General features: G+C 43.3%; 1 protein-coding gene across 1 annotated transcript in view; it reads right to left on the bottom strand.

Moving 5' to 3' along the window:
• Window positions 1-21,812, bottom strand: part of LOC144770796 (phospholipase A2 inhibitor and Ly6/PLAUR domain-containing protein-like) — a 213,300-nt gene that overhangs the window by 43,015 nt on the left and 148,473 nt on the right. The window contains exon 3 of the mRNA XM_078655555.1: window positions 10,737-10,883. Coding sequence (XP_078511681.1) covers window positions 10,737-10,883 — 147 coding nt within the window. The remainder of the gene's footprint in view (window positions 1-10,736; window positions 10,884-21,812) is intronic.

Genomic DNA, 21,812 nt, shown 5'->3' with positions numbered 1-21,812 from the left:
AAAGTCCCAACAGATTTTAGTTACTTGAGCGTGAGGTGTAAACTAAGATGGCGGATGATAAAGATAAGGATGGAGGAGACGTAACAGGCAAAAAAGCCCTGTCGAACCAGCCGGGCCGATTTGGAGACAAATGCTTAGGTGAGACTATTAGAGAGCAAGTGTTAGTTCAGAGGGTGGATACGGTAGACACTGCAGATTCAGGAGACCTTAGAACCAAGTCTATTCCGCAGTCAGTTTCAGACCTGCTGCAAAAGTTAACAATGAAAGTCAGTCACAGGTTTGCGGTGTCAGAGAGGAACCAAGCTGAAATTAAGACGTAATGCGAACCATTGGAGGACAATTTCGACTCACTAGCTGCCAGAACAACAATATTAGAATCCGCTGTAACCAAGCTATTCTCAAAATCAGAAGAAATTGCAAAGGATATGAGTAGATTAAAGGAAAGGGAGAAAGGCTTTCAGGATAAGCTAGAATCCCTTGAAAACTCCCAAAGGAGAAATAACATACGTCTGCTTAAGATTCCAGAGGGGGCAGAAGGGGACAATCTTAAAGAATTTTTGGTTAAACTGATTAGGCAAGCCACTCAAATTGACACCCCAACGCAAGCACTTATGCTAGATATTCAGAGGGTGCACAGGGATGGATGTATGACGTTACAACGCATACCTTTACAACGCATTTTTTACACCGCAACATCCATTACAACGCACACTTTTACAACGCATACCATTACAACAAATTCTTAAAACATACCTTTACAACGCATTCCACTACAACGCATACTACATTTACAACGCATACCATTACAACGCATTACATTACATTACAATTAAGGTAAGTGTTGGATAGTGTAGGGGTTAAAATTACTATTCTAACTCCAGGGGGTGCAACAGTAGGGACAATATTGGATAGTGTAGGGGTTAAAATTACTATTCTAACTCCAGGGGGTGCAACAGTAGGGTAAGTATTGGATGGTAAGTTTTGCGTTGTAATGGTATGCGTTGTAATGACTGCGTTGTAATGGTATGCGTTGTGGTATGCGTTGTAGTGTCATGCATTGTAATGACTGCGTTGTAAATGTATGAGTTGTAATGGATGTTGCGTTGTAAAAGTTTCGTTGTAATGGTAGTGCGTTGTAAAAGTTGCGTTGTAAACGTTACATACCCACAGGGATCCTTTCAGACTGAATCCAAATAAAACTATGCCTAGGAAAATATTAGTCCCCTTCTTAACGTACAATCTGAAAGATGAAATTCTGAATAAGACATTTAAGTTAAATTCACTATGTGCAAAAGAAATACCTTTAAAATATGGTCAGATGTTTCTTCCATGACAGCATCAAAGCAGTGGAAGCTGGGGAAGCTGCTAGATCCCTTTAGAAACCAGGGTGCTACAGCCCAGCTAAAATTCCAAGCTACACTAAAAGTAATGCAAAACAACAAAATGCAAGTATTTAGGCGAGTAGAGGAAGCAGAAGACTTCCTACAGTCTATCTCGGGGGTGGAGCAAGTTAAATGAAGTCTTTTTCCACTGTGCCACCTGTAGCATTATCTTCTATATATTTTTTCATACCCCGCTAGTCTGAAATAGGAGTTTGGGATGTTTTAAATCTAGCTTTTAACACTCTCCAAGCTAGCGTAAACTTTGAGTCTTTTTCCTGACTCTGAGGGGAGGGCCTCATAGGCCAGGGTAGGGCCATAATGAGGAATATAGGGGGTTCTCCGAGGGAGGAACTTGGTAGGGAGAAGGGAAGGGAGAGGGAGGGGAGCACTGGGTGGGGAACAGTGGGAGAAAAGTTTTTTAAAATATGTCCGATTCGCCTGAGTAGGTCCTCAATTTCACATGTTTTCATATTTGTGATATGACACATTCAATAGTGGATCAAAATGCAAAGTTGAAGGTTCTTTCTTGGAACTTAAATGGTGGAAGATCTAAGTATAGGATGGATAAGATTTTTCAATATCTGAAGGACATCCCAGAACAAATCCTTATACTTCAAGAGACTCATCTAACCGATACTGAGATGAGGAACTTGTGTAAGACTAGACATTGGATCCAGGATGTAGTCTGTACCACGCATCAAATAACAACAAAGGAGGTGGCTATATTAATGAAAAGAAACCCTGTAATTCTGTTAGCAGAAAGTAAAGTAGACAAGATGGGGAGATGGACCATAGCTAAAATAAAGTGCCACTCTCAAAAATTTACAGTGGTAGGATACTATGGTCCCACAACAGACGATCCACCCCTTTTAGAGGACTGCTCTCTGAACTACTAAACTTCCCAGACTCTCTAATCTTGGCAGGAGATTTTAATGTGGTACTAGACCCAGTTATGGATCGCTCATTAAAGAGCACAGCAACACAAAATTGTAAGATGAGATCAACAATTAAAAATGCTATAAGACAGTTAGGATGGCTCGATGTATGGAGCGACAAAATGGGGAACAATAGAGGGTATACTTTCCATAATAAAAAATATAGACATAAATGTAAATGTCATGGTACTTATAGAGCGCACTGTCACCAGACGGTCACTTTGCAGTGTCGCCTATTCGGCTTCCTGGCGCTGATACTCATACCGCTGTGGAACCCCTCCTGGCCTTCCCTATGAAGTGTCCCCTCCTGGGCACCCCCAGGGTGAAGCCAGGCATCCTTAGCACTGTTGGGGCCGGTGTGGAGGCTAAGCAAGCTATTGCCCAGAGTTGCAGCGTGGGGCCAGTCCTTAGAATAGGCACCGAGGCGAGAATTAACAGGTCCGAGGAAATTGAGCCCGAGACCCTGCCGAGGCGGGAATCGAACCCTGGTCCCTGGCCGGAACTCTGCATCAGGGCCTGCCGCTCTAACCATTGAGCCACACTCCTCCACTACAGACTATATCTCTTTTTAATTACCCTTGATTTGAAAAACTGTGTGTAAGATGTAAAACACATGGGTGAACATCTATCACCACTCTGCAGTAATTTTAGCTTGGAGATGGACTTTGGACCGTGCCATTCTGCTACAAGAGGAAGTGATAGAGAGATAGACTAGTGAGACCAGGGATTTCTTTTGAAACAACATTGATAGTGCCCCAATTGAAATAGTGTGAGATTCATAGAAAACCTTTTTGAGAGGTTGCCTAACATTGCTGGAAATTGCCAGGCAAATAAAATACAGATCAGAGGTGGAAGAGATCGAATGTAGGATTCAGAAGCTAGAGCAAAGATTTAACATCCAAGGGGGCAATCTGCCGATTGACACGGAAGTAAGTGTGCGGGGTACATAAGGAAGGTCCGGATTAGCAAAAGCAAGCTGCACAAAAGAAGTACAGGAACCGGAGTGAGAAAAAACACGGAAGTGAGTGCGCAGTGCACATAATGGGAGTCTGATCATTTCAGATAAAGTTGCGAAACGGATATAAGTCGCCCCCGAGGTCAGCGGTGTACCGCATCAGGTCAAAAGCATCACCGTGCCATAGGGAGACGCCCGTACACGGACCTTTAAGTTAAATTGAAGATTGCAGCTCTAAAGACCCAGACCCAGACATAGGATAACCACGGCTGGCTACAGTTAAGATAGAAGTGACAAGGCCCTGAGGAGAACCCATAACTGCTGTATGGAGTTCGAAACGCGTCGGCAAAAAGGAGATGGAAACTAAAAAATATTAATAACGACTGACTCATAGAACTGATGTGTCTTGATATCTCCTTCTAACTGTGATTGTGTCAATTACTGTTCCTCATATTTCAAATCACTGATGGTCATTTAGGCGAGGAATTGTGACTTGCCTTTTGGAACAGTTGGAAATAGATATATATGCTATGTTGTGTATAGTGAATGTATTTTTATTTAGTAATGTCCCTCTTTTTTTGATAAATGTTATGGTTAAGTTGATGTATGTATATGTTATATGTGTTGTGTTTCTACTCTGACATAAAACCAAAGACTGTTTTCAAAAAATATTGAAAGAAAAGGTAAAAATAAATATACCGAACATATCTAATTAGGATTGATGTGTTGCTTATAAGTAAGAGCTAACAAATAAGGTGGGGCGGCATTTTTGTGCGAAAAACGATTGAGGACATCCCGGCAGAGCTGCAAACTCTCAATTTAGAACTGGCAGGAGTGATTGTCTCAATGTTAAAAAGGAAATGGGAGGCGAGCTAGCTTGCTCACTTCAAGTACGGTGAAGGTTGTGGCAAGCTCTTAGCCTGGAAGACCAGACAAGATCTAGCAAGGGGAAACATAAGAGAAATAAGATGTGAGACCACAGGGAACATACTTAAGAGCCCTATAGAGATAGAAGAGACTTTCTAAAGGCATTTGGAAAAGGTGTATCAAGAAGATCAAATCGTCCGAAAGGAGGAAATTAAGACCTGGCTTGACCAAGATGCCTCAAACAAAATCGGTGAGGTTGAATCTAACAATCTAAACAGCTCAATAATAACGAGTAAGATTAGAAAAGTAAAAACAGCAGGAAAATCTGGTAAAGCTCTGGGACCGGACAGGCTACCAGCGGAACTGTATAGGTGTCTGATGGAGATCCTTATCCCAGTAATGGAGAAGTAATTTTCTCATATCTATGAAGAGGGAGGGAAAATGCCACAATCATGGAACGATGACACAGTGGCCTTAATTCTCAAACCATCAAAATCACCCAACTCCTGCGATTCATACAGACCTATCTCTCTGCTTAATCTTGACTATAAAATCTTTGCCAAGATTTTAGCAGATAAGTTAAAAGGAGTGATAGATGATCTGTTACATAAAGATCTGAAAGGTTTTGTCCAAGGGACAGGAATTCAATACCTCACTTACAACTTGATTGGGGCAATCGATGTAGCAACACTCCAAAAAGTACCTTTGGCCGTTATTACCCTGGATGCCACAAAGGCATTTGACCCAGTCAACTGGCCCTATTTAATGCAGATATTGAGACTGTGTAACCTGGGAGAAAATTTCTGTAAAACAATAAATCTGACTTATCAATATCCCACAGCTAGAGTCATAGTGAATGGGAACATGTCAGCTCTTGCTAAAATCCAGAGGGGGACAAGGCAGTGGTGTCTGTTATCACCTCTGCTCTTCAACTTGTATATTGAGCCATTTGCTGACAAGATCATACGTTATGTCGGAATTTCACCCTTCAGATATAAGAGCTGGGGAATAAAAGTAGCATTATATGCCAATGATTTAATGGGATACAAGCCTGACTTGAACATGGCAACCCCAATAATATACAACTTGGCATCCCAGTTCGGTCAGATATCTGGGTAAGAGATAAATGCTTCCAGAACAGAATGAATGGCATGGAATATAGATTATCACACACAGCAAAGGAAAAAAGAATTTAGATACCTGGGCATTATGATCACACAAAGTATTGAGAGAATTATAGATACAAATCTCCCGAAAATCAACAAAGAGATTTGCAGTTCTCTGACGAGCTGGGTATACTTACCTCTAACAATATTTGATAGGGTCAAACTAATAAAAATGATGGTCTTACCGAAACTTACCTTCCTATTTCAAAATATTCCCCCAGCCTTCAAAGAAGATGGTCTGAAATATTTCCAGGCAAAAATAAACAGCTTTATATGGGCCTCGAAATGTACATGGAAATTGTGGAAAAAAACTATTGAGAAAAAAGAACAAGGGAGGACTATGCTTACCAGACCTAGACTTATATGCACGGGCATTAGTAAGGAGGGCAGAAAAAATGCTTCTGAATGAACCAGATAGCTCTGACATCAGGAGTATGTTTCAGGAAATGTTGACAGATTTAAAGGGAGGAGACTGAGGTTTTATATATAAAATCGGTGATCCAAGATTTTTCAAATGGGTACGCTAAAGACCCTGAATGGGTTAGCCTCTACCTGGTCCAAAATCAGGAAAGCATTGAAAATAAGCTATTACAGTGCACTGGCCCCTTATCTGGGACGCTCCAGGCTCACCGGAATGGACTAAAGAGTCTTTAATAACTCCCTTGAAGACAGCGGGGATACTATGTTGGGCCAAATTGCACCAGAGTGTATGATGCTTCCCTGGGAAAATCTGAGAAACATCACAGATAATGAATTATCAAAGTTTAAATACCTGCAAATCAAAAGCTGGCATCAAGCTGTTGGAACAATGGTCGGAATATCCAATGAACTAGATAATGCCCTCAGAAGAAAAAATAGGAAGAAGGTGTGATCCTGTATTGGCTTTTGGTAGAACTGGCAGATGGCATCTTTGAACTTCCATCGAACCTGGGGGGAGAGTGCTTATCCGGTCTCCATCGAGAAGAACTATGGCAAGTATCTTATAACATCTTGTACTCCACTGTTCAAGCTGCAAACTTAAGGAGAAACTTAGGGGCCGATTCACAGAACTAACTTAAAACAAAATCCTAAACCTACTACTTTTGGTATTCACAGAAGTTAGGATTTTATCTTAAGTTTGTCTTAAGACACAGTTAAGACAGACTTAAGACAGACAAAGACAAACAAGACAAAATCCTAATTTTTGTGAATACCAAAAGTAGTAAGTTTATGATTTTGTCGTAAGTTATTTCTGTGAACCGGGCCCCATATCTTTTGTCTCCACAGAGTATTTTGGTCCCCCTTAAGGCTCTCCAAGTGTGTGAAAGGAGTCACCCCGAAATGTCCAAAATGCCTTCAGGAAAAGTCAGACGATGTGCATATGTTTTTAAACTGCCCAATGTTACATCATTTTTGGGTTAATGTAAGTAAAGCTATCAAAGCCATGTTTGGGATGGATATACAGGTGATCATAAGGCTGGTATTTGTGGGGGGGGGGGGGGTCCTCCAAATTATGAATCTATGTCTCCAGAGGAAAATAATTTAATATGTTATCTAGTTCTATTGGCACAGAGGGAAATCTGCAAATACTGGATTAAAAGTATTTCTCTGACACTTCTTCATTGGGTAAACTCCAATAAGTATACGATGAAGCTGGATAGGGTCTCGAGAAATAAAAAGAACAGGAAAGGGGATTATTGGTTACCATGTGTAGGCTGGCTAGATACCTTAGATAACGGTATAAATACTGTCCAATGATTATGCCTCTACACTGTAATACTTTACCCCTCTGGTTAGTCTCGGGAGATACCCAGTGAGAAGGTCAGAACCCATTAAACATGGGAAAAAAAGGTTCTGTGTAAAGTGCACCCATCTGGAATCAGAGCTCTCTAGGTGCCAATCAAGAGGGGGGGCGCAGAGATTTCTCAAATTGCTCTGCGTATGTTTGATGGCGAATGAGGACACATTTTTTTTTACTTGAGCCTTAGGGAATCATGTTATTGCTATGATCTGTCTGCTGTTACAGCTCTTCACAAAATGTGTGACCTGTGGCAAAGATTTTAAGTGTGACAATATGAGTGTGTTCGCAAGAGGTTATGTCATGGAGAGCACTGTGATATATAATGTAGGGGGTTAATTCACCTTGTCTATTTGTCAGGGTACCGACTGTAAAATAAAGCGGGAAGCAGTCACACGAATAAGGTAGCTGTGTGGATCTGTGCATTTGTTGCAGAGCATTGCAGCAGAGCACAGATTTTAATCCTAGCACACATTGATCTGCCTACCACTGAACGAAGTAATAGCAATATATGTTCTAGCAGCCAAGTTGTTAAGTGTTTTTAATCAACTAATTTACAGTACGCTGTCCAAACTCAAGTGGGTCCGTGTGTATGTGTTTACATGCATGTGTGTGTGTATACAATCTTGTACATATGTAGTTTGGTGCCGATTATGGCGTTCACGCCTGCCCCCTGGGGCTTTCCATGACATGTTGTGTCTATACCTGCAAATTAACTAACCCTAACATAATAACCGGCCATTGCCGACATAAAGTGAACCTTCTTTTGGACACAGTGGCGATCTTGGCTCAATAATGTTGCAGTAATGGCATAGTGTGAGTGTCATACACTAGTGTAGTAATGGACCGTCCAGTCCACGCTTTGAGCAGCCCTGGAATAATAAAGATGAACTAGTGGCATGTCGTGTGCATTTGGGGAAGATTCTCACCAAACCTATCATAATGGTCAATTCGAGTCCTACTGTAGGCATTCAGGGGAAAATGCTGCCTAAACGCATAATACGAATGGCCTTTGACTGATACACTTTGGGTATTCTTGGGGACATGCTGACTGACTCTAATATAATATGAAACCATTAATAATATTCAGTTGTCATTCTCTACAGCATGCCAACACTGACATAATAGCCCATAAGTGCCATATGTGTGGGTGCTGTTGTCAACATTTCAACTATCGCTGACATCCTTGTAGCCCTACCTATACCCATCCATGGCCATACTGTGACTCTTCTTGTCGAAATGCATTAGGTTCTTGTCATAGAATTGGTCTATCCTTCACTTATTGATCCCATTCCAGCCAGATATAATTCTTGCAATCTCTGGAATAATAGGAGTAAACATCTTTGCTATGGGATGGACGGTTCGTTAACTTGATGTTGACGGATGGACATGAAAGGCACAATCTAACCCTGTCAGTGATCACTTCTACTGTCTGTTAGCTACAGCCCTAGGGTCTTGACTTGTTTGTTACTATGCAGATGCATTAATTGTAATGAAATGCCAATACATTTTATCTCAGAAGTCGATTTTTAAACACAGTGACAAATGACAATTGCAGAATTGTCATTTTAACTTATTTATGTTAACACAATGCCTTGTTTCTTATACTTGACACTTTAATCGACTTGGTTGTCGAAATAAAATATTTTACTTACTTACTACAGCCTCTCTTCTGAGCATTAGTAAAGACTGTCCTCTGTTTAATCTTCTAATCCCTCGGTATGTGAGCGGTGCTCTCAACAGACCGTGATGGTAAAATGTGGGCATCCTTTGATTAGCCTACCCTGCATCTTCCAACTAGAGTCTCATCTCTTACATATGAGAGTGAATCTGCTTGAAAGGGGTTAGATGGGGAAAGGAAGTGAAGGAAAATGCAATATGTCTCATGAAAATCAAAAGGTCATGTGACCTTGAGCAACCAAGTTGTCTTCACTGCCTCTAAAGGATATATAGATATATAATACCTACTGGCGGTCGCCAGTAGGTAGTTATAGTTAGGATCTAGTTTCCATAGGAAAAGCTTTTTTAAATTTTCCAATATCTTTGATGCCGGTTGCTGAATCTTCACAAAATGTGTCAAAACTAATGGGGCGCTCCGGTCAGCTCCTGTCTTGAAAGTTTCAGAGTGATTCGTCAAGTGGGGGCCGAGAAAAAAGGGGGGTCCTAAAACACATTTTCTCAATGTTAATTTCCATAGGGAAATTTTGGAGAAGGCTACAGCCCAAACTGCTGAACAAAATGACTCCAAATTTGGAAAAAAAGTTAGCTCTGGGTTCAGAAAGCGTTCTTTTTTAAATTGTGTAAATCCATTCAGTAGTTTCTGAGAAATTAAAAAATATTGATATCTGGTGACCGCAGTGGATCTGCGAACCCTCCCGAGCACTGGATTTATTTTGATTGGCTGCCAACACTCCAAACCAAAAAGTGTTGGCAGCCTGCTTGTTATTCGGTTGAACCGAGTCACAAGAAAAAAGGTTCAAAATGAAGAAAAGGGGGCAGGGTAGAAACACTCTGAACCCCTAGGCTTGCTCAGTGGGGTCCCACAGGGAACCGTAGGGCCAAAAGAGCATCTTTTTAAATAGCTGGGTATCACGTAGATCTGCGAATCCCGCAGGAAAAAAATGTAAAAAACCAAGCACAGGCTCATACGCTTCATTTGAATAAGTGCCCGGGTGGACCAGGTCCCGGAGGCAATGAGGAAAATATATGCGGGAACCTGCTCAGCCCTGGGGACCGCCACCTCCCGGGAGCATGATTAATAGTATGCAGGGGCACGTGGTCCCTCCACGGCCACCTACCTGGGGCTTTAAAAAGAAAATGTGTGGAGGTACTTCTGCCTCCTCTACGCTGCTCTGGGGACTTTAATTAATTAGGGTGGGGGCTTTGCATGCCCCCCAAGCCAAGCCCCCGGGACCGTCACTCCCCAAGGCTTAATTTAAAAACAAAGCGTAGGGATGCTCGAGCCCCCCCCCACACTGCCCGGGGGGACCACCACCTCCCCGGGCCATGATTATTCAAATACGGGGATCCGTTGCGGACCCCGAGGCTATGTTCAAGTAGGGAGGAGGGCCTTGCGGCCCACCTCCTGGAGCCTTTGATGGCCCTGAGGACTGCCACCCACTAGGGCCAGCTTCAGCAATGTCCTGGGGTGCCTACCCCCGGGACATTGCAATTTGCAATCGCAGGGCGGGCGAACTGCTCCCGCCCTGCAATTGCAAACTTCTGCTTTGCTTCATGGAAGCATGAGCAGGACCCCTGACCCCAGAAGAACACCATCCCTGGGAGTGCCAGCCATTCCCAATGGGGTCGCAAATTGGGACAGCCTCTGAATATGCATGAGGCATGCAACTTGCTATCCCATTGGGAATCGCAAACAGTGTCTTAAACACTGTTGGGCATCCTAATTTGCGAGTCGCAAATGCGACGCAATTTTCGACTTGAAAATTGGTGGGTCGTACCTCTGGCCTAACTCCGTAATTTCTAATTGCAGAATGGGCCAGTCACTCCTTCCTCTGGACTTGTGTCTCCTAAATCTAGAAATTATGAATGGGTACCTGAGGGACAGACAGACAGACAAACACACAGCCAGACACGCACACACCCCCATCATGCACCCTTCCCACCATGGTGTGGGGAGCTGAGATCTTCACGTACAGTCTATGGTGCCATTGTTGCAGTAGTCTGTGTCGCAGCACTTGGAGATGGCTCGCACGCGGTAAGTTCCAGCGGCCATGGAGGCGGGATGGCTGCATTCCCAGGCATTTCCGCAGGACTTCTGGAAGACCGCCGTCCCATCACTACCTAGAAAGAAAGACCAGCGACACAAGGGTTAACCAAGGAGGCTGAAGAGAGCTTCTTCACAAGCAATCAGACATCCATGAGGTCTCAACACTGGCCAAATAGGAGGTTAAACTACTTCATAGAATTTGTCTAATCCATGAGAACCTGCATACAAGCTGGTATTCAAAGCCTATGGAGATAGCTGCCTTTCCTGTTTATGCTTTTTGTTTACTTAATTATTGCTGCTGAAAGACAACTTGTGTTTTGATGCTCAACAGTGTGTAACTGAGAGTCTGAAAGGAAGTGGTTTCGTCTGGCAAGCAGATGCGTTGTCTGGCTGACTCTTTTTGTCTCTTCTCACTCTCTCTCTTCTCACTCTTTCCCCCTCAGTTCCATCCCTCCTTTTCCCACTTTCACTCAGCCTGGCAGTGTTCTGTGTCACAGCTCCCTAAGGCTGCAGAGAGATGACAAGGTGCTGTTGCTGAGGAGAGAGGTTTGTGGTTCAGAGTATGTCAGTATGCTGTACTCGAAAGATGGAAGTCAGTTAGAGAAGTCTCTGGCTAAGGAAAGCCTGGAGCAGAACTGCCTGAAGCGGAAGGGCTGGGGTGAAATGGAAAAGAAGGTGGCTGTGGTCTAAACTGAGAGAGGGGGGGAGTCAACACAATGGAGATGGAAAGGAGTGGGTGGCCTGAGGAAGGGGGTGTAGAACATAGAGAAAGAAAGACCATGGTCGAAAGCTGTGACTGGAGACAGCTGCGGTGAAAAGATGGAAATCTGAGGGGAAATGCGGTGTCAATTTTACGGGCACCAGTTAAATTGCAAAATTATTTGATTATAACATTTAGCTTGCTTGGTTGTTTTCTGCATGTATTATTTGTTGTAAACATCAAAGAACACTTGTTTTAACATCATAATGTGTGCATATGATAATTGTTACGTTTGACTCATACAGCAAATGACAGATATGCTATTAATATATGGCAAGCCTGGCTAGCAACAGTAATCAAGTGTCAAGTTATTGGTTATGCAAAGATTGTTTACTCTAGCAATGGAGCACGCGCATTAAGAGGCACGCGCATGCGCATCTGGCAACGTAAGTTCCCTACTTACGGAAACTCATTCCAAGATGACGCCACATGTCATGATGCGTGTGTCATGAAGGGTGCATGACGTTGTGGCACTGGTTTGCACATGTCATGATGCATGCATGACCATTTTTTTTTAATGCACCATTCCAAAATGGCAGGCGCCCATCTTGAAGTGGTAAATGAAAAAACTAATAAAATGTATGCAAAAGCGCACTTAGGAAGGGACATCTTGACAACTGCTATTAGGAAATGATAATACATAAATAAAAAGACCCCTCTGGGACGGCTGGGAGTGTGATGGTATGGTGGGAGGGGTGGTTCGACATTCCAGTAAGCAATGAATACAAGGGGTGGCGGCATGGCTGGCTTTAGTGTGGGCAGCGTACGGTGCAGCATTATTTCTTGCCACCCCATGACCTCCTTCTCCACGAATTCCCTCACTACCACCCTACAACAGTGCACCTCATCTCTCCACAGCCACTCTCTTTCACATGCATTTCATTTGTTTTATACCACTACTCATACCAGTGTAGGGTGCCAGAGCACCTCACATCACACACATTATGCGGAGTCAATCATACAAGTATGTAAATTAGTCTATAGGGGACGGTACATAAGACAATGAGGAACACAAGATGTGGGACACATGCCATCCATACTAGTAGGCAGTATATTTTAGTGATTGGTCTGGTGAAGCACAAACTCAAGATTTAAAACATACCTAAGTGGTTGGGGTTGATTTTACTAATAAGTAAGTTATAAAGTGTTTTTAACAAATCTAAGGATAAAGAAAGACTGGGGGGAAAACAAAGTTGTAGCCTAGACCGCACATTTTGCATGCAGCTATTCGATGTGAGTTCATGGGTCAATGTGTTATATTAGGATTGTAACTCATGAACTATGGGAAACAAAAGAGTTGGGGTGACAAAAGCAGTAACACATTAACCTTCTGTGCTACTTTATGTCGAGTCAAAACTCACACAAGACAAAACTTTGTTCTTTCTTCAGCAAAAACATGCATCACCAGAGTTATCTTGAATTAAAAATTATGCAACAGTTTCTTAAGTTAAAAACCACTACATACCACTCGGTGTGCTTCCATACTCTGCAGTAACATAGGGCCCGATTCACAATAGTAATCTGAGACAAAATCCTAACTTTATGACTTTCGGTATTCACAAAAGGCATTTAGTGGTAGTAGAGTCGGGATTCCTAACTTTACTACTATTAAATGCCTTTTGTGAATACAGAAAGTCGTAAAGTTAAGATTTTTCTCAGTTTAGTAGTAGTAAAGTTAGGAATCCTAACTTTACTACTACTAAATGCCTTCTGTGAATACCAAAAGTAGTAAAGTTAGGATTTTGTCTCAGATTACTTTAGTGAATTGGGCCCTAAAACTTTTAGGGCCATATGTATCAAGCACAAATGCGTTCGCAAACGCCGAAATTTGCAGAATTTCGGCATTTGCGATCGCATTTTTGCTAAATGATATGTATGAAGCAAATCTGCATGCAAAATAAGGAATCGCAAAATTTGCGATTCTTCATTTTGCAATTGCATTTAAGGAATCACAAATTTTGCGATTCCTTAAAGGCAATGTAAGAAGCACCAAAAAAGTGCAATTTCGCCTTAAGGAATCGCAAATTACCACCAACTTCTAGTTGGTGGTAATTTGCGATTTCTTGGAGAAATGCACTTTTTTGCATTTTTCAAAGTGCTCTGTGAAACACATACATGCCCTTAGGGCATGTATGTGCACCACATGTGCACCCATGCTTATTTCAGGACTGCACCCTTGAAATTGTATTCTCAATTTGCGATTCGCTAATTGCTAATCGCAAATTGAGAATGTCTACCCATTCATTCCTATGGGCTTCTAGGCCCATAGGAATGAATGGGCAGGTATTCCTTAATTGCGAATCGCAATTTGAGATTCGCAATTACGGAATAGTAGGAATCGCAAAATGTATTGCAAATCCTACATACATAGCATTATGCGATTCTCAAATAGTGATTCGCAAAAAATCGCTATTTGAGAATCGTAAAATGACTTTTGATACTTATGGCCTTAAATCACTTCAGAGTATGTAAGGTAGTAGAGTAATATGCAGTGGTTTTCAAACTTTAGAAACCACTGCATATACCACTCGGTGCCTTTGCATATTCTGCAGTAATTGAAAGTTGTAATCTCTACAGCGTACGCAAGGGCACCTAGTGATATGCAGTGGGTTCTAAAGCTTAGTAGGCTGCGCTATTTTATTAGCACAAAATGCATCCTCATCCTTTCTTGGACAGAAGAAGATAGCGCCAAAATCTCACTGCGCCCTGTTGTGGAATTCAACAAGAAACAATTCCCATGTGGTATCAATAGAAGTCAATTAAATACAGTATGCAGTTAGCATTACAAAGAGCAAGACAAAACCAAGGAGTCTCAAAGACGTTTTTTTAGAAGAAGCTTATTATTTAGCACATTTTTCAGGGTCTTTCACATGGCTAAATACAGTTAAACAGCACTGTGTCGAGCAAATCATGTGACAACCGGAGAGGCACTTGGTGAATGGTGATATTTACAATAAGTGAGGGTGCAAGTGCTAAGGTGAGCAGCGTGAACGACGCATAGTGACAAAGAATATGTACAGTGATGGCTCCACAATTTCAAGTTGCGATTACTTTGAAGCAAAATTCAATAAATTGTTTGGAGCACAAAACGTAAAATGCGTCAACAAATAATGCTGCAGTGTCGACGGCGTTTCGATCCCCGTGAGTCGGGATCATCATCAGGACAAGGTTGTCGATGAAGGCAGTGCCGCGCGCGCACACACTGGTTGCGTGAGAGATGTCCTCCGGGCTGGGTCTGCGGAGGGGCAGGCTGATCGTAGATTCAGGGAATCAGCGTGGGGGAAACCTGTACTTGTTAAGGACTGGAGAGGGCGGAGAGTGCTTCAAGCAAGCCGGGCCGAAGAGGCTGAAATGCCAGAAACCGGTCCCCGGTAGCTTGTCTCCTTTCTGGTGAAGAATTGGCTTCGACACTGCAGCATTATTTGTTGACGCATTTTACGTTTTGTGCTCCAAACAATTTATTGAATTTTGCTTCAAAGTAATCGCAACTTGAAATTGTGGAGCCATCACTGTACATATTCTTTGTCACTATGCGTCGTTCACGCTGCTCACCTTAGCACTTGCACCCTCACTTATTGTAAATATCACCATTCACCAAGTGCCTCTCCGGTTGTCACATGATTTGCTCGACACAGTGCTGTTTAACTGTATTTAGCCATGTGAAAGACCCTGAAAAATTTGCTAAATAATAAGCTTCTTCTAAAAAAACGTCTTTGAGACTCCTTGGTTTTGTCTTGCTCTTTGTAATGCTAACTGCATACTGTATTTAATTGACTTCTATTGATACCAGTTGGGAATTGTTTCTTGTTGCATTACTCACCCATCCCAACGTGGTTCATGGGTTTACTCCTGTTTATCTTACACACTGTTGTGGAATTCTGCACAATTTGGCAACATTTTAATGTCGTTCCATGAAATCAAACTCTGCAAATTCTGCACACCCCTACGATAAAGCCATACAAGCAAGAGGTACACTGAACACAGGAGGATTTGTCCTGTAAAACCGGACTACAAAGGTCTTATGTACACTTGTGAAAACAAAGATAGATACCTTTCCTCTGTTTTTCCCTACTCCATTTCCTAATGTGTAGAATCTTCCATGGTCCTATAATGAAGGAGTCTCATAGCAGTAATCTGTAAAGAGATGTAATTCTCCTCTCATTTTCCCCTGCTCAGACAGCAGAAGGTATAACACCACAATGAGTTAATAGTCCCTTAAAAAACTACATGTGAATAAAGTTTTTCCAGTATGGTTCTCATACCTCTTTTGGTGCATAGATATTCCTCGTAATAAAAAGCCTTTAATCAGTAGTGAAGAGAGTGGTCTCTGACCAGCTCATTCTTCCAAAACTAAATATATAAATCTGAACTTCATTATTTTCCTGTAAACGAATATAAAGAATGTGACAATTTTCCTCCATCAGTTTTTTCAATCTCTCGTTGTCGTTTTTAAAGAGAACAAAATTGCATATATGTAATTTTGTGGTGTTTGTATTAATCTATAAGAGTTTGCCGTTTTTTTATATGTCTGTATTTGTAATATGTTTTTAAAATATGTAGCTTATGTATATAAAAATATATATATTTTTTCTGATATGTGTCTATATTATGTACTATTTACAGCCCTGAAGAAGCCGGTGTTTGGGCGAAACGCGTTGGCTGTGGTTGCACTGAAATGAATAAAAGTATTTTCTTCATAACAACTGCGTGAACGCCCATCACTCCTGCCGTCTTTATTTCCCAAATTGTGTGGCACTTTAGCCAGGGATTGTGAATATAATGTTGCCTCTCCGCATGTGTGTTAAAAAACCATACAAGCAAGAGCACTGGACAGACCAAAGCTCATCCATGGATCTTGGAACATTCGGTGTGCATGTTGGACGGGGTTTACAGCAGCGGTGCAGGACAGGTAGGGGACATGGGCTCCAGGAACCGTGTATTACAGTGGTGAGGGCACAGGATGCTGAGGTGAAGCTAAGAAGGAGACTCATGGGCGTCACTGTCACTGGAAGAGCTGCGGGGGGAGAAGGGGTTGATGAGGGGGAGTGGGAACTCTTCCTGGGTGGGCTAGAAGTGAGGTGACTAATCTGTACAGAGCTGTTGCTTGAAGAAAAAGTTTCCCTAAAAACTTTGAGAAGGTGGAGAAGAGGTGGTGCCCGTGCCCCTGGCCTGCGATGGGGAAATCAGTTAAGAACAGCGCCACAAAGTGATCACATCTAAAGCTGCATATTATAAGAGGTGATTCTTTTCTTCATTTGAACGGGTTTGTGGGACAATAAGAAGTCACATTTCATAGACATCAGCACTGCTAGTGAGGAAGCAAGTTAAGATATAGTATATATATTAAGGCACATTAGAACACTAGAAGATTCAGAGCAAGTGGCTTCTCTGGAGTCAAATTAACTCAATGGAATCCTCTCCTAGCCAGCCCAAATCCGGCTCCACATTAGTGTTTAACTTTTTATAGCGCACACACAGGCACTGAGGTGAGTCCTGGTACTTTATGTAAGATGATACCCCTAACCAGTACTATAGTGCTCATTTTAGTAGCCGAACGAGTGTGAAAGTCTGAGTCAACCGTGTGAAGATTCAGACTTGTGACCTGCAGATTCAAAGCAGGCCTCCACTGCTGGAGCTAAATCTAGTGAGTTGACATCAGGGGCCATTCTAGTGCCAGGCAAGGCAGGGTGGCTGCCTGGGGGAGTTTGTCGGGGGGGGGGCTTAAACTGCCTCCCTGCTGAGATCAGCTTGGGGGCAGGGGTTTGTGAAATTTGCGTCATTTAATGTTGTGTAATTATGCAAAAGATCGTCAAAAGTATTCAAAATTATGGATAATTACGCAAAATCTAAATCTGTCATCAAGCACTATACTTTAGCGCAAGTTGCATCCTAAGGTCAATTTTTGACGCAAAAATGCATTTTGTGCTAAAACAATGAGTGCGAAAACAAAAGCCCCATTAAAGTCCCAAACTTAGGAGAATACCGCAGAATAGTTTAAATGTTGGCGCGGCGTCGTTGACAGCTCCTTGCAGCTGGCCTCACTCTCCACCCACTTAAGGCCTTACCATCCTTTGCACCAAACACGTCTGACACGTTCTTTGGACTGTATAGTCAGTGAATAGCACTGTAAACTGCCTCATTTGTATCCTTTAATTTTCACACGGCAGAGAAGCTGAGCAGCCAAAGCTGGTTGCCAGGCACCTCTGACTGAACGTCACGAGGCACCCTCTGACCGAAAGACACCAGGCACCTGTAGTGTTCTGAGTTTAATGTTTATTTTACTGCACTTCTCTGCATCTAGCTACTCAGCCAGTGTGAGTGTTCCAGGTTAGAATGTGAGTGTGATTGACATGGATGGAATGCTTGGGTGACTGGGATGAGGTTTGACAGTTGGAGTATGGGCTGAGTAGCTAAGAGGCTGCTCCTGGTGGGGCTGCTTGTTCCAGCATAATACTACTTGTAACTATCTATGGCTGAATAAACCTACTTCTCAACTCTACCTCATCTGCCTCGGCTACATCTCTTCATGTATGTATGACTTAAATACTACAATATTCTTGGCAACGATCTGGAGACTTTCCTGTGAACAGCATGCCTATTAACCAGAGCTGGGAATATCCTGTAACATTTGTGGAACAAGCAACAAGTATCTGAAGAAAGAAACTCAACATTCACGTAAAGTAGCCCCACCAGTGTCTAGAAAACCAGACAGCCCTAGACAAGAAGCACACCAGGCAGTCCTAGTCAAGTCATACTGTAATGTTTTCAAGAAACAAGGTTTCTGCGTACAAAGTTATCACTGCCTAAGTCACACAGAAGAAACAACATCGTTTTTGTGTCTAATTACTACCTTCTTCTGCATTTGGAAGCAAGCAGTTTCAGCTAAGAAGGTAATTGGAGACTGTTTGTGTAAAGGAACTAGCGTGTAAAGGAACTAGCGTTATGAATGACTTTGAATTACTCAAGATGTTGGATGTGTTACCATCTTCGTGTGCCTGTGCTCATTCATACTAGCGCTGTTTATGCCAGCTATTTGAACTATATGTCTGCACTTCTGCCGCTTAGGTATTTAGCGCTATTTTGTTTAAATAATATTGACTGCCTCTTTCACTGGCTGTTCTTTCTGTTGCTCTTCGGCAGAAAACGTTACTAAAATTTGCAGAGGGACGTTTTAATTGTCTAGTAACGTGAATGTACCTGTTTTGGCTAACTGCGCACTTGGAGCCAGTATTTCCGTTGGTCAGGAGCTCTTTTCCTCTCAAATGCCTGTTTGTAATGGTGACGCAATCGAACCTTACAGGAGGGTTCAGTGAAGAGGATGCGTCATGCTTCTTGTCATTGTCACGTCAGCATGGCAGCATCTTTCCTCTGTGTACCGCACCGTGAGCCCCCCGGAGCTACGTTACGAACGTGCCGCCATTTTCACCATGGCAACACTACTCAAGCTTCTTGTCAGTTGTTCGACACGACACTGTGAGGAAGAGGCTGTGCACACTGATTTTGCACGAGCAGAATCGCGGATCAGAGACCAGATTCCAACGTTCCTTCTTATGCGGTATTGAAGGTCACGAATGGGAGCTTTTGTCAAGTGTTTTCCTCACGTTTTCAACTACAGCGTCAGTAGGTCATCCCATGATGACCAGATAGTTTGTCTTGCGGGGGTCAGTGTTTGCCACCATCCGATATCATTTTGTACATTTCGTCTTGTGTAGGAGTTTATGGAAGGTATTTACCATTTACCAATACTCATTTTTAGGGCTCGCCTGCTGTGCACATGTGCACAGCTGGAAGCTCTATAGGGGCTTATCCAGTGTTTAACCACCACTGGCGATTCCACTGGCGATTCCTTTGAGTGCATGTGCTTTTTAGGTCATTGCGCTTGCGCAAGCCCTAAAAAGCGCGTGCACAATGCCACCAGCCGCCTGCCTGCCTGCCTCGCATTACCACATCAAAGGCAGCCCTCCCAGCGCATTTGTCACCACCTAATTATTCACGGCCGCCCGGCCGTACTTTCAGTTTCACGGCCGGAGGCCGTGTCTCCTTTTAAAACCTGTTTAACTTGTTTTGCTTGTTGTTATTCCAGCCAGCGTGTCACGGTGCCTCCTGTGTTTCCTTGTCCCCGATGCCTTTCCCTCTGTGCGCTTGTGTCCATTAATCCTATGCTTCCGGAAGCATCTGCCTATTTGTAATTGTGCCCTACACCTTAAAGCAGTCGCCGTCCTTCGTCCCTCCGCTGCTTGGGTCCCATGATCTCAGGTCGCCTTTCCTCTTTGTCCTTTTGTTTCCTTCTGCCTATGCGGACTGGCTCCCCTGCCCCACCCTCTGCTCCGATTGTTCCTATGCTGCTTCGCACCTGTGGACCCCACTTTACTTCCTGGTCTTTATAGCGCCTACTCTCCATGCTCCATGACCGCCATTCTCTGGTCCCCTCTGCTATGCTCCCTGGCTCATGTTTTTTTTTTTCTACTTATGTGCCTTATTCTTCTGGTCCGTGTACCCTTTGGACCCCCTGACGCTTTTACCCAAGTAGCACTACGTCACTTTTTGTCACAATTATCCATATTCTGTTTGCTTTTGAAGCCCTATAGCGCCTGGTCCTTGCCCCAAACCATTTTTCCCGCCGTGTGTCGCACTGTGCGCCCCCGAGGATGTCTGCACAGTGGCCGTCCTGGAGTGCCACTCTCTGCACACAGTGGCCTCATTAGCGCCTCGGAACTGGAGCCCCTCGTAGGGTTCGTTAGCAGCTCTGGTGCCCGTGCACACGGGCCCGGTAATTAGAGTGCCCCCGCCCCCGGGATTTCAACTGCACAGTGCACGGCTAATTGTATTCTGCCTGCAGCCACGCAGGCCTATTATAGATGCACAGCTCCCGCGAAGCCTGTATTTTGGGGAAACATGTTTGGTACATCAGGCTCCAAGTCTGGAAATGTGAGCATCCTTTATTTTGAGATATGGCCACAGCGTAGTGCAGAGCAGATGTGGCCATCGTCACTGCAAAGGTACACCAGTGCCCTCATTGCGAAGTATGCTCACATTTCGTTAACATGTGTTTACAGTGAATTGTGAAACTCATTGGAAGCTATGGCACACATCTCCCGCGCTGATCCGGCATCACATACCAGAGAAGGCCTTGCAGTGATCTGTGCGAACTCCATGAGTGGAACATGCTTCATTTAATTACACTGCGGTTTTGGCCGAATATGTGATGCAATGTGAGGCCTGGCACTAGCAGAAACGGCAGGCTGGTCACCCATGCCACAGCCCTTAAAGGGCAATCTCAGAAGCGGGCCTAGAAATGTATGAGGCAGGACAAATAGAATGATAGCAATGAAACTGCTGTAACTTTCAAGGAAGTGACATCATCTTTTGGCAATGTTCCATGAAACATCGCAAGGAATGTAGAACATTCTGCCTTAGTGTATTTTTCCACCAACTAATCTCACACACACACAAATACACATGCTCTCTCTCCCCTCATTTTGGGATTTAAACAAAGAAATAGTTTGGCCTGTTTTTTTGCAGTTTTATGTAAAGCAAATTCGACCCGAAGGTATTCGAGCGCTTCACACAAGCACCAGTTACATGACACAAGGACACATCCTTTTGTTTGAGGCTCGGGCAGTTTAGTGATTTGCCCACAATCAGATGATGATGAGCCGACGCCGAAACTCGAACAGGGTCTCCCAGTTCCAAATTCGGTAGATCTGGCCTTTAACCAATGCTCACATCCTTGCCCCTTGTTCCCTTAATTGTCACAGAACTGTTTGTACGACTTTAACCCCTTTAAAGCGTTGTAAATAGACCTCCCCAGTGCTGCGCTGTCCATTGGAACTAGTGCTGAATGGACGTCCAACGGTCGTGCGCAGCACTGGGGAGGTAGTGGCCGTGACGACCGTTGGCCGACGGCAGCAATTAAGGGGTTAAATAGTTTCACTCTCGATTTGCTTTTTATTTGTGTATTTGGAAACGAGATTTGCTCATAGGTTACTCCGGATAATGTGGCTTTTTCTAAGAATGTATTTTCATCTTTCTACAGAACTATCAATTGAGGAATTTGAGCGTGTGAAAGAGTGTAATTAACTCTGCCACACACACACATAACCAAACACACACACACAACCACAAACACACAACCCCACACACACAACCCCCCCACACACAAACCCGCATGCACACACACACACCCACACACAACGTCCCCATACACACAACCCCCCCACACACAACCCCCCACACACACAAC

The sequence above is a fragment of the Lissotriton helveticus genome, chromosome 7 (genome assembly GCF_964261635.1).
Source record: "Lissotriton helveticus chromosome 7, aLisHel1.1, whole genome shotgun sequence".
In the NCBI taxonomy this organism is placed as follows: domain Eukaryota; kingdom Metazoa; phylum Chordata; class Amphibia; order Caudata; family Salamandridae; genus Lissotriton; species Lissotriton helveticus.
The sequence above is the reverse complement of the archived record's forward strand: the minus strand, read 5'-3'. Positions and strand labels throughout refer to the sequence as shown.